This window comes from Octopus sinensis, linkage group LG7 (genome assembly GCF_006345805.1).
Source record: "Octopus sinensis linkage group LG7, ASM634580v1, whole genome shotgun sequence".
Taxonomy (NCBI): Eukaryota; Metazoa; Mollusca; class Cephalopoda; order Octopoda; family Octopodidae; genus Octopus; species Octopus sinensis.
Window position 1 is genome coordinate 79,180,955 of NC_043003.1, and position 16,214 is coordinate 79,197,168.

Below are 16,214 nucleotides of genomic sequence, written 5' to 3' on the forward strand. Positions count from 1 at the left end.
GGTGTGTTTACGTCCAGCAAGGGCAAAAGAGACCGATAGAATAAGTACTGGGCTTACAAAGAATAAGTCCCGGGGTCGATTTGCTCGACTGAAAGGCGGTGCTCCAGCATGGCCGCAGTCAAATGACTGAAACAAGTAAAAGAAAATACAAGAGGATCGGTTAACTTATTCCCCTCCCATATTCACACACTTATCGCAGCGGTCCTTCAGTTTTTTGTAAGCCCTGTAAAAAGAACTTGGAAGGCTGGAACCTCCAGCCAGGCATTTGACGCCAGGAACATTTCAGTACACCTCCCTCCCTCGTATGTGTATGTATACAACAACATGCTATGAGAGGAGGTAAATAAAGTATATGTAAATAATCTATATGACACACAAATGAAGTTCGCTTGTTCAATTAAACTGTTTGAAAAACAATTTTCAGTCCGGTCTACTGTGACCAATCAAAAACTGTTACTCATTGAAACATTTTTAATTGTTTTCCTCTCCCACTTTCTTTCTCCCTTTCTCTATCTCTCTCTTACACATAAACACACACACACGCACGCACACGCACATATACACACACTCAGCCTATCTTAACTGTTTTCTGTCAAGTTTTCTCTCTTCCCCACATTTAGTATTTTTATCCTCATGGATAAGCAGCGGGTTTTAGCTTCGCTGCGAACGTTGATATTAATTTTTTATTTTCTGTGTATTTCACGAACGTTTCATTATGTTCAAGCCCACGGACGCTTATGGGAACCCGTTGCTCGCTCTAGTATGTGGCGGAAACACTACGGGACCCCTACAAATTACCAGGACAACGAACTTTACTGTGGCGGAGTGACCGTGAGTATTTATTTATTTATAAATAACATTCAAGACAGCTGTAATTCATCCATTTCTGTGTGTGTATGTGTGTGTGCGTGCAAGTGTGTGTGTATTAAACTACAAGTGTATATCTCTCGTTGTTTGTTTGTTTGTTTATCTCTACCCTTCTCTCTCTTTATCTCCCTCGCTCACCTTCTCTCTCTTTCTGTGATGTATGCATGTATGTATATCTACATGTATATATGTATTACTCTTTTACTCTTTTACTTGTTTCAGTCATTTGATTGCGGCCATGCTGGAGCACCGCCTTTAGTCGAGTAAATCGACCCCGGGACTTATTCTTTGTAAGCCCAGTACTTATTCTATCGGTCTCTTTTTGCCGAACCGCTAAGTGACGGGGACGTAAACACACCAGCATCGGTTGTCAAGCAATGCTAGGGGAGACAAACACACACACACACATACATACATATATACATATATGTACATATATACGACAGGCTTCTTTCAGTTTCCGTCTACCAAATCCACTCACAAGGCATTGGTCGGCCCGGGGCTATAGCAGAAGACACTTGCCCAAGATGCCACGCAGTGGGACTGAACCCGGAACCATGTGGTTGGTTAGCAAGCTACTTACCACACGGCCACTCCTGCAGTACATTTAAATACAAAAGAGAGGACAGTTAAATTTCGAACCACTACTAGGGATAAAATTTCGAATAGAATGAAAAATAAAAACATTTACCATCTATTATTAATTATTGATAAATTGTACGTATGTATAGGCGCAGGAGTGGCTGTGTGGTAAGTAGCTTGCTTACCAACCACATGGTTCATTTCCACTGCGTGACATCTTGGGCAAGTGTCTTCTACTAAAGCCTCGGGCCAACCAAAGCCTTGTGAGTGGATTTGGTAGATGGAAACTGAAAGAAGCCCGCCGTATATATATGTGTGTGTGTGTGGTGTGTGTGTGTGTGTGTGTGTGTGTGTGTGTGTGTATGTTTGTGTGTCTGTGTTTGTCCCCCTAGCATTGCTTGACAACCGATGCTGGTGTATTTACGTCCCCGTCACTTAATGGTTCGGCAAATGAGACCGATAGAATAAGTATTGGGCTTACAAAGAATAAGTCCCGGGGTCGATTTGTCCGACTAAAGGCGGTGCTCCGGCATGGTCGCAATCAAATGACTGAAACAAGTTAAAGAGTAAAAGAGTATGTATGTATGTATGTATGTGTGTATGTATGTATGTATGTATGTATGTATATATGTATGTATGTATTTATGTATGTATGTATGTATGTATGTATGTATGTATGTATGTATGTATTTATGTATGTATGTATGTATGTATGTATGTGTGTGTGTGTATGTATGTATGTATGTATGGATGTATGTGTTTTACTTCTTAATCGTTAGACTGCGCAATACTTGGGCACCGCTTTGAAGAATTTTTTGTCGAACGAATCGACCCCAGTACATCTTGTTTAAGCCTGGTACTTATCTGTCAGTCTCTTTTGCCGAACCTCTGTGTTACGAGGACGTAAACACACCAACACCGGTTTCGGTTGTTGGTGGGTGTCAAACGCAGACATAATGTTAGCACACGAAGCAAAGACGGTGCTCCAGCATGGCCCCCTGCAGTCAAATGACTGAAACAAGTAAAAGAATAGTCTTTTTTTTCTTTTTTTTTACTTGTTTCAGTCATTTGACTGCGGCCATGCTGGAGCACCACCTTTAGTTGAGCAAATTGACCCCAGGATTTATTCTTTGTAAGCCTAGTACTTATTCTATCGGTCTCGTTTGCCGAAACCGCTAAGTTACGGGGACGTAAATACATCAACATCGGTTATCAAGCGATGATGGTGGGGACAAACATAGACATACAAACACACACACACACACACACTCACAGACACACATACGACTGGCTTCTTTCAGTTTCCGTCTGTTAAATCCACTCACAAGGCTTTGGTCGGCCAGAGGCTATAGCAGGAGACACTTGCCCAAGGTGGCACACAGCAAGCCAGCCATCATTTTTAAGCTGAACTTTTACTTAACATATTTTTACAGGAACAAGAAAAAAAAAGAGAAAAAAGTTAAAAGTAGAAAAGATAAAAATATCGAGAGAAAAAAATAGAATCCCTTCAAGAATCTTCAACAAAGAAACAAAAGGAAAGAAAGAAAGAAAGAAAAAAGAAAGAGAGAAAGAAAGAAAGAGAAGGAGAGAGAAAGAAAGAAAGAAGGAGAGAGAGAAAGAAAGAAAGAAAGAGGAGAGAGAAAGAAAGAAAGGAGAGAGAGAAAGAAAGAAAGAGAAGGAGAGAGAAAGAAAGAAAGAAAGAAGAGAAAGAAAGAAAGAGAGAAGGAGAGAGAAGAAAGAAAGAAAGAAAGAAAGAAAGAAAGAAGGAGAGAGAGAGAGAAAGAAAGAAGGAAAGAAAGAAAGGAAACAAAGTTCGGTGGGGGAGTAGTCTGGGATGTGTGAGAAGTTCGTAATACTTCAGATGTAGACAGATACACTAGGATAAGGTCTAAATGAAGGCAGACCCACGTAAGTGTGCTCGCCCGTCAGGACTTCGTTTCCTTATAACTTTCAGATAAATTGGTATTTCGTAATGAAATTTTCTACAAATACCTTTCAGATAGTGTAGATTACGTAGATTACAATTATATCATAATTTGTATTGAAACAAAATGTTATGAGCAGGATGAGAGTGGAGTTTCAGATAATTCACACAAATCAACTTTGTATTACTCTTTACTCTCTTTTACTCTTTTACTTGTTTCAGTCATTTGACTGCGGCCATGCTGGAGCACCGCATTCTAGTCGAGTAAATCGACCCCAGGACTTATTCTTTGTAAGCCTAGTACCTATTCTATCAGTCTCTTTTGCTGAATCGCTAAGTTACGGGACGTAAACACACCACCATCGGTTGTCAAGCAATGGTTGGGGTACAAACACAGACACACAAACATATATACATGCATACATATATATATACATATATACGACGGGCTTCTTCCAGTTTCCATCTACCAAATCCACTCACAAGGCTTTGGTCGGCCCGAGGCTATAGTAGAAGACGCTTGCCCAAGGTACCACGCAGTGAGAATGAACCCGGAACCATGTGGTTGAAAGCAGGTGTTTTTTTTTATAATGAAATTTTATACAGATACTTTTCAAATGGTGTACATTATGCAGGGGGATGAACTGAGAGTATTAAGGGCCCTTGGGCATAACTGTTTACCGGGCCCCTTTGAATGTGTGTTTTAGTAGAATTAACATGTAGAGTATGGGCCCTCAGGCAATGCCCAATTGATGATGACTCAATCTGCCCTTGACATTATGATTATATCAGAATTCATTGTGAAAAGGAGGAAAAAAATGCCATCTTAGCATTCAGAACACACATCTATTAGTTTGAGTTATCCTGTCGAAAACTCCTCATATCCTCTCTCTCTATGTATATGTGTTTGTGTGTGTGATGCATGTCAGTATATGCATGTGTGTGGCCAGTCCAATGATGGATTAGCTGGCCAAAACTTCAAAGCCATTGTCAATACTATTCTTGTTGAAGAATAAAAAGATTCATACAAAGTGGTATCAAAATGTTCCCAGACTAGTTTTGGAGTGCACCAACAGATGGCACAGTGAGAGCTAGCAGCGACTGGCAGAAACGTTAGTGTGCCGGGCGAAATGCTTAGCGGTATTTCGTGTGTCGTTACGTTCTGTGGGCAGTAAAGAAATATATATGTTTCATGACATTGCTGTGTTTATTTCCCAAGTTGTGAAATTTGTGTTTTTATGATCACATGTGTAGTGTGATGGAAGAAAAGGACAACAGAAAAAGCAAACGGGAGAAAGAAATACAAAGACCTTACTTGTTGACCTCGGCGGGATGAGTGATCAATGTCAAGAAATAAACACGTCCTCGCACGCTGCCGTCTCTGCTCGAATTGACCACATGTGCTTCCTGCCCACACATGCCCCGTGGCTGTCCCACAGGCCCCTACAGTCTTCACTTCCATCTACCTCATCTGCAATCCTCTCCACCAACGCCACATAGCTCATCACAGCCCATAACACCACAACATGTATGCTGTAATCAGGAAGTTGGAACAATAGCTAATGTGAAATTTTGTGTTAAACTTGGGAAGTCTGCTATAGAAACATTGAGCATGCTTCGGCAAGCTTACAGCGATGAGGCAATTGGTTGCAAACAATGGTTTGAGTGACATGGGCACTTCAAAAGCAGAAGAACATTCCTGAAAGACAATAGGTGATCTGAAATACCTGCCACGATCATCATGTGCTATTGTGCATCGAGAATTAATGCCCAGGGCCAGACCATCAGTCAGGAGTTCTAATGTAACGTTTTGAAGTGTTTGAGGGAACACATTTGGTAAAAGCAACCAGATCTGTGGAGCGCGAACAATTACATTCTTCACAAAAACAATCCACTCTGTTACCAAGTTCTCTTCACTCTTCAATTTCATTTCTTGCCATAAACAATGTGGTATCATGTCCACACATCCCCTGTTTACCAGATTTAGCACCTGTGAACTTCCATCTCTTCCCACAAGATAAAGATGCAGCTCAAAAGTTGCTGTTTTAACTCTTCTGCTGAGACCCAGACTGAATTGCAAAAGGTCCCTGATTTGCTAATGGAAAACAATTTCCAGACCAGATTCGAAATTGGTAGAAACACTGGGACCCATGTATGGCTGCGCAAGGCGACTATTTTGAAGGAGATGATGTTTAAAATTAGGTAGATAAGTTATTTTCTATTACACAACTAGCTCAGGAACTTTTTGATACCACCTCATACTCTACCAAAAATATTGAGTAATCCTTCGGTTTATTATAACATAAAAACAAACTTATATATATATATATATATACTCTTTTACTCTTTTACTTGTTTCAGTCATTTGACTGCGGCCATGCTGGAGCACTGCCTTTAGTCGAGCAAATCGACCCCGGGACTTATTCTTTGTAAGCCCAGTACTTATTCTATCGGTCTCTTTTGCTGAACCGCTAAGTGACGGGGACGTAAATACAGCAGCATTGGTTGTCAAGCAATGCTAGGGGGACAAACACAGACACACACACATACATACACATATATATATATACATATACACGACAGGCTTCCTTCAGTTTCCGTCTACCAAATCCACTCACAAGGCATTGGTCGGCCCGGGGCTATAGCAGAAGACACTCGCCCAAGATGCCACGCAGTGGGACTGAACCCGGAACCATGTGATTGGTTAGCAAGCTACTTACCACACAGCCACTCCTGCGCCTATATATATATCTTAATTATAATAAAGGGTTAATTGCAACAAGTTGCTCAAAACCACATGCCGAAAATATTAGAAATAGCAGCCAAATTGATCACGATTTCTCCTACTAATAAAAAAGGAGAAATAGTGATCAATTTGGCTGCTATTTCTAATATCTTCGGTATGTGGTTTTGAGCAACTTGTTGCAATTAACCCTTTATTATAATTAATATAATTCTTACCAAATATGGTCTTTTCCATACCGAAAAATCTACTAGGTGAAATTTATTAATTTTATTAAATTAATTATATTTCACCCTTTTTTGTATATATATATATATATATATATATGGTGGGGTAGCAAAATTTACAATATTTTGAGGTAGGGATTGAAAGACAGTGTATGACCAATTAGTTTATTGAAAGTCATGAGAATTTATTTGCCACAAGAAATTTCATATAATAGAAAATGTTTTTATTCTATGTGTCCTCCTTCTTTCTCAATAACTGCCTTCACACGCTTCCTGAAACTTGCACAAGTGTTCCTCAAATATTCGGGAGATAACTTCTCCCATTCTTCTTTAATAGTATCTTTAAGAGAGTTGATATAACTGTGATGTTCTATTGGTAGCATGTTCTAAAACGCCCCCAATAGCATAATCCAGAGGGTTTAGGTCTGGGCTAAAAGACGGCCATAAACATGATTCCAAAAAATTGCTAAAGTTAGATTTGCAGAAATCTTGTACTTTTCTAGCTGTGTGGGCTGGAGCACCATCCTGTGTCTATACATAATTACCATCTGGGTAGTTTGCTTTAAGCCATGGCAATACCTGGTATCTCAGAGTCTTGTAGTAAGTATGAACATTGATCTTTTCATCAGCTTTGTAGAATTTTATAGGCATTTTCTTTCCATCGGAAGCCAGAACACCAAAAGCAATAACTTGAGCAGGATGTTTTGTTTTGAATGTCCCCTTAACCTCAGCTGTTGATTTTGCAATAAATCTGTCATTTCTGTGGTTCAAAACAGCATCGACAGTGAATGATCTTTTCATCTGAAAAGATCATTACAATGGAGGACTTTTTCTTGAACCATGTAATAATTTTCTTGCACCTTTCCAATCTCTTTTCCTTCATAGCTGTTGTCAACAAGTGTTTTGATGTTCTTGTGTAAGATTTTAACCTCAAATCATATTTTACTGCATTTCTAATGGTCTTGTTGTCTACCTCAAGTTCAATTGCCATTTTTATCATGGATTTGGTTGGATCCTTTAGGATTTGGATTTGAGAGCTTTAATAAAAGCTTTGGTACGCTTTTTGTTGATCCCTCCACTTCCAGACTTTCTCGTAATAGTTTTGCTCATAGTCATTCTATTCTTTACATTATAAACAGTCTTTTTTCGACACTCTAACTATTCTTGAAATCTCCTTTGGTGTGACGAGTGCATTCAGCAAATCACACACTCTTTGATGTTTACTTTCCCGATTACTCATATGGGCAAAAGTTTCTGAAAAGGTAAGGATAATAGTGTCAGGTATGATTATGACATCAATTTATGCTAGGTTTCAAAGCAATTGACTCAGTGCCTGTTGAGAAAAACAACTTAACGTCCATTGTAGATTTTCCTTCCCCACCCTATATATATAAAGATAAGATCATTATTTTAAATATCGAACTTATGAAGTGGCCAGCATTGGAATAAAAACCTTCAAAGGTAATAATTATTATTAAAATTTGAACTTTTTTCAAGTTAAGTTTTGGCTGCTATTTCAAACGTGGTGGTATCTCTTAGATACCCTAAATTATAATTTTAATAATAATAATAATAATAATAATATATACACACATATATATATATATATATAATAGAAATATTAAAATTACTAAGTCTCTCTAAAAGAGATTACGGCAGCGTTACTGGAAATTAATTGTTATCGCCATATTAATATGGCAGTCTTATAGATATAAGACTAAAGCTGTCGCTGATTAGCTCCATGAGGCCATCGCCTTAAGCTAGCTATCTGACACACAAACTGTGTCCATTATAACCTTCGAACAAGGGAGGTCAGCCGCTTCACTGCCAGTCAGACAGCTACAGACACGTTTCAGGGTATTTGCCCTTTGTCAATGTAGTGTAGTCAGACCCAGCAGGTGTCGCCACTGATCATCTCTGTTCGAAAGTTTTATTTAATTTTAATATTTCTATTATTGAAAACAAGTGGATGTATTCCACCGAAACTAGGTAAATAAAACCTTCGAACAGAGACGATCAGTGGCAACACCTGCTGGGTCTGACTACGCTACATTGACAAAGGGCAAATACCCTGAAACGCATCTGTAGCTGTCTGACTGGCAGTGGGAAGCAGCTGACCTCCCTTGTTCGAAGGTTATAATGGACACAGTTTGTGTGTCAAATAGCTAGCTTAAGGCGATGGCCTCATGGAGCTAATCAGCGACAGCTTTAGTCTTATATCTATAAGACTGCCATATTAATATGGCGATAACAATTAATGTATATATATATATATATATATATATATATATATATATATATATACATATATATATACTTTATTAATAAAGCTCAGAAAAAAAAAAATTGTTGCCCAGAGTGTCACATTCCCGTTTGTTGGACAATTTTGGTTTTTAAACCAAAGCTGTCTGATGAACGGGAATGTGAAACTCTGAGTAACAGTTTTTGTGATGTCTGTGCAGCTTTATAATAAAGTATAGTACTCTACCTCTGGTGGTATTCGAGTATTATTTTTTCCACCTTGTTTTGCATTTATGTGCTTACTCTGGCATATATATATATATATATATATATATATATATATTATATATATATAGTTAATCCAAACAAGAAAGCACAAAAAAACACAACAACGCGAGGACGTGGAACAAATATAGTATTACTGGATGGTCAGGAAAGAAGGAGGGTTTAACGTTTCGAGCGGAGCTCTTCGTCAGAAACATAGGAGAAGGAAAGATCCAGAGAAGAGAAGACAGAGGAAAAAAAGTGCCAACGGTACACACGCGGTCACATTTTGAATGGTTATTCACAAATGCAAGGACCTTGAACTGAGGCAACTATCCCAGTGCTTCTTCACCATCTGCTGAGGCAGGTCAGAAAGTTTTTTTAGTTATAACTGTTGTATCCCTTAGAAAAAGGAAAAAAAAAACAAAGCTGCAAGAAGTAATGAGAATTGTTTGGATGTGTGTGTGTTCTGTGAGCGAAAGAGTGTATGTGTGTAAGTGTGTATGTGTGTGTCTATATTTGTGTGTGTGTATATGTCTGTGTGTGTGTGTGTGTGTTTGTGTGTGCCCCAAAATATAATCACATGATGATATCTTTATCGTTTCTCTTTTTATTTATTCACATCTCTATTTCTTTCATTTAAAGTCCACATTTTATCCAAAGTTCATCTGTATCTAATTGTCTGCTAGTTTTTTCTGTTTACAAGTTAAGTTCACTGCCATCAATTTGCTGCTGGTGAATTCACCACCATTAAATTCACAGTGAGGAAAGTTTACCAAGAAAATATAACCATAGCAACTCACCATTAATAATTAGAAACTATTTTATTGAAAAAAAAAAAAATGAATTGATGATAGTTCCCTTTCCCTGTGGTTAATTGATGATAGGGAACTTACTGGACATGAGTTTTTCTATTGAATTTGTGGACTGAATTCTTTGACCCTTCTAGCACCACCCACCCACCCATCCTACTTTATTCCCTCCATCAAAACACACCCATCCTTTCCTCTTCTTCTTACTCCTTTCTATTTTCTTTTCCTTTTCCTCTATTTTCTTCTCTTTTTTTTTCCCCTTTTCTCTTAATTCCCCCTCAACCATCATACCCTACAACAGGAATCCATAGGTTTGGTAACAGTGGGTGCAATGGGTGCAAAAGAACACCTTACAATATTTTGGTGGGTTGGGAGTTCAGAGTGAACTCCCAACTTTGAATACTTTGAATATCCTGGGTTGGATCTGTGTTTGCTCCACATAAGCAAATTTTGTTCCAGCACTTACACAGAAATCCTATTTAGAGATCTACAAATTCCATTATTTCTTCAGACGTAAGGTGGTGCGCTGGCAGAAATGTTAGCACACGAGGCAAAATGCTTAGCGGTATTTCGTCTACGTTTGTGTGCTGAGTTCAAATTCCGCCAAGGTTGACTTTGCCTTTCATCCTTTTGGGGTTGATAAATTAAGTACCAGTTGCGTACTGAGGTCAATCTAATCGACTAGCCCCCCCCTCCCCTAAAACATTTCGGGCCTTATGCATACAGTAGAAAAGATTACTTCTTCAGATGTAACTTACTCAAAGACCCTGTGTACCCACAAGAAACATTTCAGAGTTACAGGAGACAGACTCAGCCACAATAGAATATATTATTAATCTCTACTAAAGCTGGTGGTATCATTAGTGTGACGGACAAAAAATGCTTAGCGGCATTTCATCCATCATTACATCCTGAATTCAAATTCTGCTGAGGCTGACTTTGCCTTTCATTCTTTCAGGGTTGATAAAATAAGTACCAGTTGAGTGCTGAGGTCAATGTAATTGACCTGTCCCCTCCCTCAAATTGCTGGCCTTGTGCTGAAATTCAATATTGCTATTAATCCCTACTATGGTATTGAGTACTTTTCTTTCCGACAATCAATGGGTAACATTGTCAACCTCCCTCATGTACCAAATGGGCAAACAACCAAGAGAAAACCACATACAGGACTGGTGATATGAAATCCCACCACCCTGAAGAAATCAGTCATTGAAGAATGATATGTAAAAGTAGAAAATCACAGTGGCACTCAAGCATGAACACAGCCAAATGGCTAAAATGAATCAACATATACATATATATACATGGTTCCGGGTTAAGTCCCACTGTGTGGCACCTTGGGCAAGTGTCTTCTTCTGTAGCCTCGGGCCGACCAAAGCCTTGAGTGGATTTGGTAGACGGAAACTGAAAGAAGACCATCGTGTATATGTATATATATAATATATATATATATATAGATAATATATATATATATATATGTGTTTGTGTGTCTGTGTTTGTCCATCCACATGCTTGAGAACCGATGCTGGTGTGTTATGTCCCCGTCACTTAGCAGTTCGGCAAAAGAGACCGATAGAATAAGTACTGGGCTTACAAAGAATAGTCCCAGGGTCGAGTTGCTCGAATAAAGGCAGTGCTCCAGCATGGCCGCAGTCAAATGACTGAAACAAGTTAAAGAGTTAAGTGTATATATATAATATATATATATATAATATATATAATATAATAATATATATATACGTACATACATACAGTCCCAGCCCATCCAAAGTACCTTGGATTGCAGAACAGCCTGCTGTGCTTAACTTGGATTGTAGGATGACCTGCTGTGCTTAACTTGGATTGTAGGGTGACCTGCTGTGCTTGAGACATATTGAGTCAAGTATATCAACATCAAATAAAAATCAAATGGAAATTATAGTTGGATACCTGTGCCGGGGGCACGTAAAAGGCACCATCCGAACATGGCTGATGCCAGTGCCGCCTTGACTGGCTTCCGTACCGGTGGCATGTAAAAAGCAACCAACCGATTGTGGCCATTGTCAGCCTCCCCTGGCACGTAAAGAGCACTCACTACACTCACAGAGTGGTTGGTGTTAGAAAGGGCATCCAGCCGTAGAAACACTGCCAGATCAGACTGGAGCCTAGTGCAGCCTCCTGGCTTCCCAGACCCCGGTCGAACCGTCCAGCCCATGCTAGCATGGAAAAACGGACGTTAAACGATGATGATACACACCTATATATACATACATGTATATATATATATATATATATATATATATATATATATATATATATATAGTACATACATATATATGTGTGCGTGCATATATGTTATGTGCACACACACACATACACACACACATATACACACACACACACGCACACACACACAAACATATACAGCCATAAAAACCATGCCAAAACAGACACAGAAGTTTGATGCAGTTTTCTGCCTGGCCAGCTCCATACTGGCATGAAAGATGGATGTTAAATGATGATGATGATGATGATGTTGATATGTATATGTATGTATGTATGTATGTGTGTATGTATATATATATATAATAATAATAATAATAAGGGTGAAAAATTGAATATTAATTTGATTAATATCAATTTAAAACCAGTGGTCTAGCATATTAAAATCTGAAGATTCAGAAAAATTATATTACATATATATAAGAGGGATGACCACTATGTGGACATCCATTATGCTAGAAGTAGATCCACTGTGGTTTTACCACTAAGAAAGGAATGTTCTTGAGAACATTCCTTTCTTAGTGATAAGACCATAAGTGGTATATATATATATATATATATATTAATAAATAGAATATAAGCATATATATAAACATATATGTACGTACCTACCTCTACATGTACATATACACGCATATATGAGTACAGGACACCAAAAAGACGTCGAACACAATGAGAAATGAAAACATAGACACAAACCAAAGGAACTGGACATTTTTCCTTTTTTAAACAACAAAAAATAGAGTACAGGACAATTAACACAAAGAAAAAACCCCTTCTTCAGTCGCTTTGGTTTCATCTACTCTACGTTTCGAAGGTGAAAGCGAGATGTATCTTCGACAAGAAACTTTCCTTCCTGTGAAAAGCAAATCAATTAAAATTCTGAGATCTTTTCGCAGAGGAGTAAAAAATTGTAACAAAAACAGGACAGTAACGACAGTACAAATTATAAACAGTAAAAGTATATGCATATATATACAAGGTGTGGTGAGTAAATTGTCATCTAAATTACGCAAATATGAAAATAACACTGACATTTCATTTTATACAAAATTGGCACTTTCTCATCTTGTATGAGGAGTACCAAATATCTTTATGCATTACCTCCCTAATTAAAAATTCCGACACTCCCATGTGCCTGGTGAAGGACCTGATTGACTTGGAGGCATTTTTGTCAATCATGGCCTGGATCTCACCAACAAATTCAGGTGTTGTTTTCTTATCAGAATGATCAGAGTGAGTTTTCCAAGCTGCTGTGTCTTTGTAATCATCATTAGACTCATCCAACTCTTTCTGAATCCACTGCACGGTCTCAAATTGACACCTAAACACTCTGAAATATTTGTATTGGAGCTTCCAGCATGAATGCCAAGCAGTACAGCATGTTGTTTCCATATTTTTGGCAGAGTGAATTGTGTCATGGTGCTGGTTTTCTCACAAACAGTACCCAACTGACCCTACTATACTGTGTAGTCGACAAAATCAAAAACAAACAATGCACATGCATGAAATTAAGGCTATAAAATGGCAACAATTTAACCATCACATCCTCCTGTGTATATATCCCCTCTCTCTCTTTCGGAGAGGCACTGAGCAGCAATACGCACACATACACACACGGCAGTAACTTCCGCCTACCGAATTCAATCACAAAGCTTCGGTTGGCTCAGGGCTATAGTGGAAGACACCTACCCAAAGTGCCATGCAGTGGGACGGAACCCGAAACCATGTAGCTAGGAAGCAATCTCCCCAACCACACAGCTATGCCTGCGATGAAAAGAAATTTGACACATCCTGGTTGATTGTGTTCCTTATCAACATTGAATCTAAGAAGTATGATACACAAAATTTCCCAGTTTACATTTTAGCCTATTACTTTAAGCTATTACTTAAGATAAAAAGCATTTAATGTGATATCCTTCTATGATCCTCTTTTTTATAATGATCATCTGGTTGAAAACATGGACTTCCTTCCTTTTAGAATAAATAATCCTTTCCGCAATAGGAACAAGGCCTGAAATTTGAGGGGAGGGAGCTAGTCAATTACATCAACCCCAGTGTTCAACTGGTACTTATTTAATTGACCCCAAAAGGACAAAAGGCAAAGTGATCTCGGCAGAATTTGAACTCAGAACGTAAAGACATAAAATGCCACTAAACATTTTGCCTGGCTTGCTAACAATTTCTCCAGTTCATGACCATATCTTTTAGAATAAATAATGAAATAACTTTGTAATTTTCTTTAAAAAATTTCACCAAGATAATTATAATGTACACTTTGAAAATTTTCTTTAAACACAAAATTTGCTTTATGAAAATTATGAGAAATCTAAGTCAGTGGAGGAAGACTAAACCATTGTTATGCCTATAATATTTAAGTGCACCCAAATATTCCCCATGATAAACAAACCAACTGCAACATGGTATCTAAGAAAGCAACTGAAAAATGCTTTTGTGACCTTCAAATAACCACTTTGTTTGACAAAGTGAATATGGCAAGTCATAATCAAAGATTAAACTGCTATTGTATTGAACTTGCCCAAAAGTGACTCAAAGTGTAAGGGTAATAAGATTATAAGACGTTCTGAGCTGAAATTCCACCGAGGTCAGTTTTGTCTTTCATCCTCTCAGGATTGTTAAGATATGTATGAGCTGAACTGTGGGGTCGATTTAACCATCTTAACCCCATCCCACAAACCTGCTGGCCTTGTGCCAACATGTCTGGTAAGTTTACTATCATCAATTTACCACAGGGAAAGTTCACCATTTTTTTTTTAATAAAATAGTTTTTATATGTGAGATACTATAGATATATTTTCTCCATAAACTTTCCTCATGGTGAACTTTATTCATGATGAATTTATGGTGGTGAACTTCCCCTTCAGTGAATTGATGGCAGTGAACTTATCTGTAACCTTGTGCCAAAATTTGAAATTAATACCTATTTCTTTACTACCCACAAGGGGCTAAACACAGAGAGGACAAACAAGGATAGACAAACGGATTAAGTCGATTATATCGACCCAGTTCGTAACTGGTCCTTATTTAATCGACCCCGAAAGGATGAAAGGCAAAGTGGACCTCGGCGGAATTTGAACTCAGAACATAGCGGCAGACAAAATACCACTAAGCATTTCACCTGGCGTGCTAACGTTTCTGCCAGCTCACTGCCTAAAATTTTAAATTAATTTTCATACTTGAGCATTAGGCCTCATGGAGGCAGTGACAGGTGACTGAGACCTTTGGCAATACACCGTGCTTATGTAGATCTGTCAAATCAAGTGCCGATGTCATATCAATGGCACCTGTGTTGATAGTACGCAAAATACACCCACTATACTCTTGGAGTAATTGGCATTAGGAAAGGCATCCAGCCATAGAAATCTTGGAGTGATTGGCATCAGGAAAGGCATCCAGCCATAGAAATCTTGCCAAATCAGAGTGGAACCTGGTATAGCTCTCCAGCTTACTAGTTTTCAGTCAAACCATCCAACCCATGCCAGCATGGAAAGCAGATGTTTAATGATGATGAATATTATAAGACTTTCAGTCTAAATCCAGATTACCACATTTGCTAGCGTATAAGACACCTTTTTTTTTTTTATCAAAAACTTGTCTAGCATCTAATGCCGCTGTATTAGAAATGCAAGACTGAGTGTTGTAGGCAAGAGAACCAGATGAGTGTAAGTCTGCTAGATACAATAATTGTACTAATAGTAAAATATCGGAAGGAGGTCAAAGTATTGCAGTCCGTTAGCAGAAATGTGACAATTGCTGAGGGAATATTGGCAGTTATGTGGGGAAATTACATCATCTCAGTACCTCACTAGCATTCAGATTATTCTGTCAAACATACTGCCCAGCACTGTGACTTGGTTGTCATCCAATCATTACAAATATCAAGTACATTGATCACAGTGCTTGACTGGTATTTATTTTATGGACCCTAAGAGTGTGAAAGGCAAAGTCAACTTTGGTAGAATTTGAGCTCAGAACATATAGACAAATGAAATGCCTCTAAGCATTTTGTCCAGTGTGTTCACAGTTGTACCCGCTTTCCACCTTAATGGCAATGATAATGGTTTCAAATTTTGGCACAAGGTCAGCAAGTCTGGGGAGAGGGTCAAGTCAATTTCACTTACCCAAGTTGTCAACTGGTACTTATTTTATTGACCCCAAAAGAATGAAAGGCAAAGTCGACCTTGGCAGACTTTGAATTATGAATGTAAAGACAGATAAAATGCCACTAAGCTTTTGGCCTGGCATACTAACGATTCTGCTAACTTGCCACC

The 16,214-nt window shown here is 38.3% G+C and overlaps 1 protein-coding gene across 2 annotated transcripts in view; it reads left to right on the plus strand.

Moving 5' to 3' along the window:
- The first annotated feature begins 527 nt into the window (after nt 1-527).
- Nucleotides 528-16,214, plus strand: part of LOC115214156 — an 80,194-nt gene continuing 64,507 nt past the window's right edge. For both annotated transcript variants that reach the window (XR_005000084.1, XM_029783231.2), the window contains exon 1: nt 528-831. Coding sequence is in view for 1 of the 2 variants with exons in the window: in XM_029783231.2 (XP_029639091.1) it covers nt 634-831 (198 nt within the window). In the remaining variant the exon portion in view is untranslated. The remainder of the gene's footprint in view (nt 832-16,214) is intronic.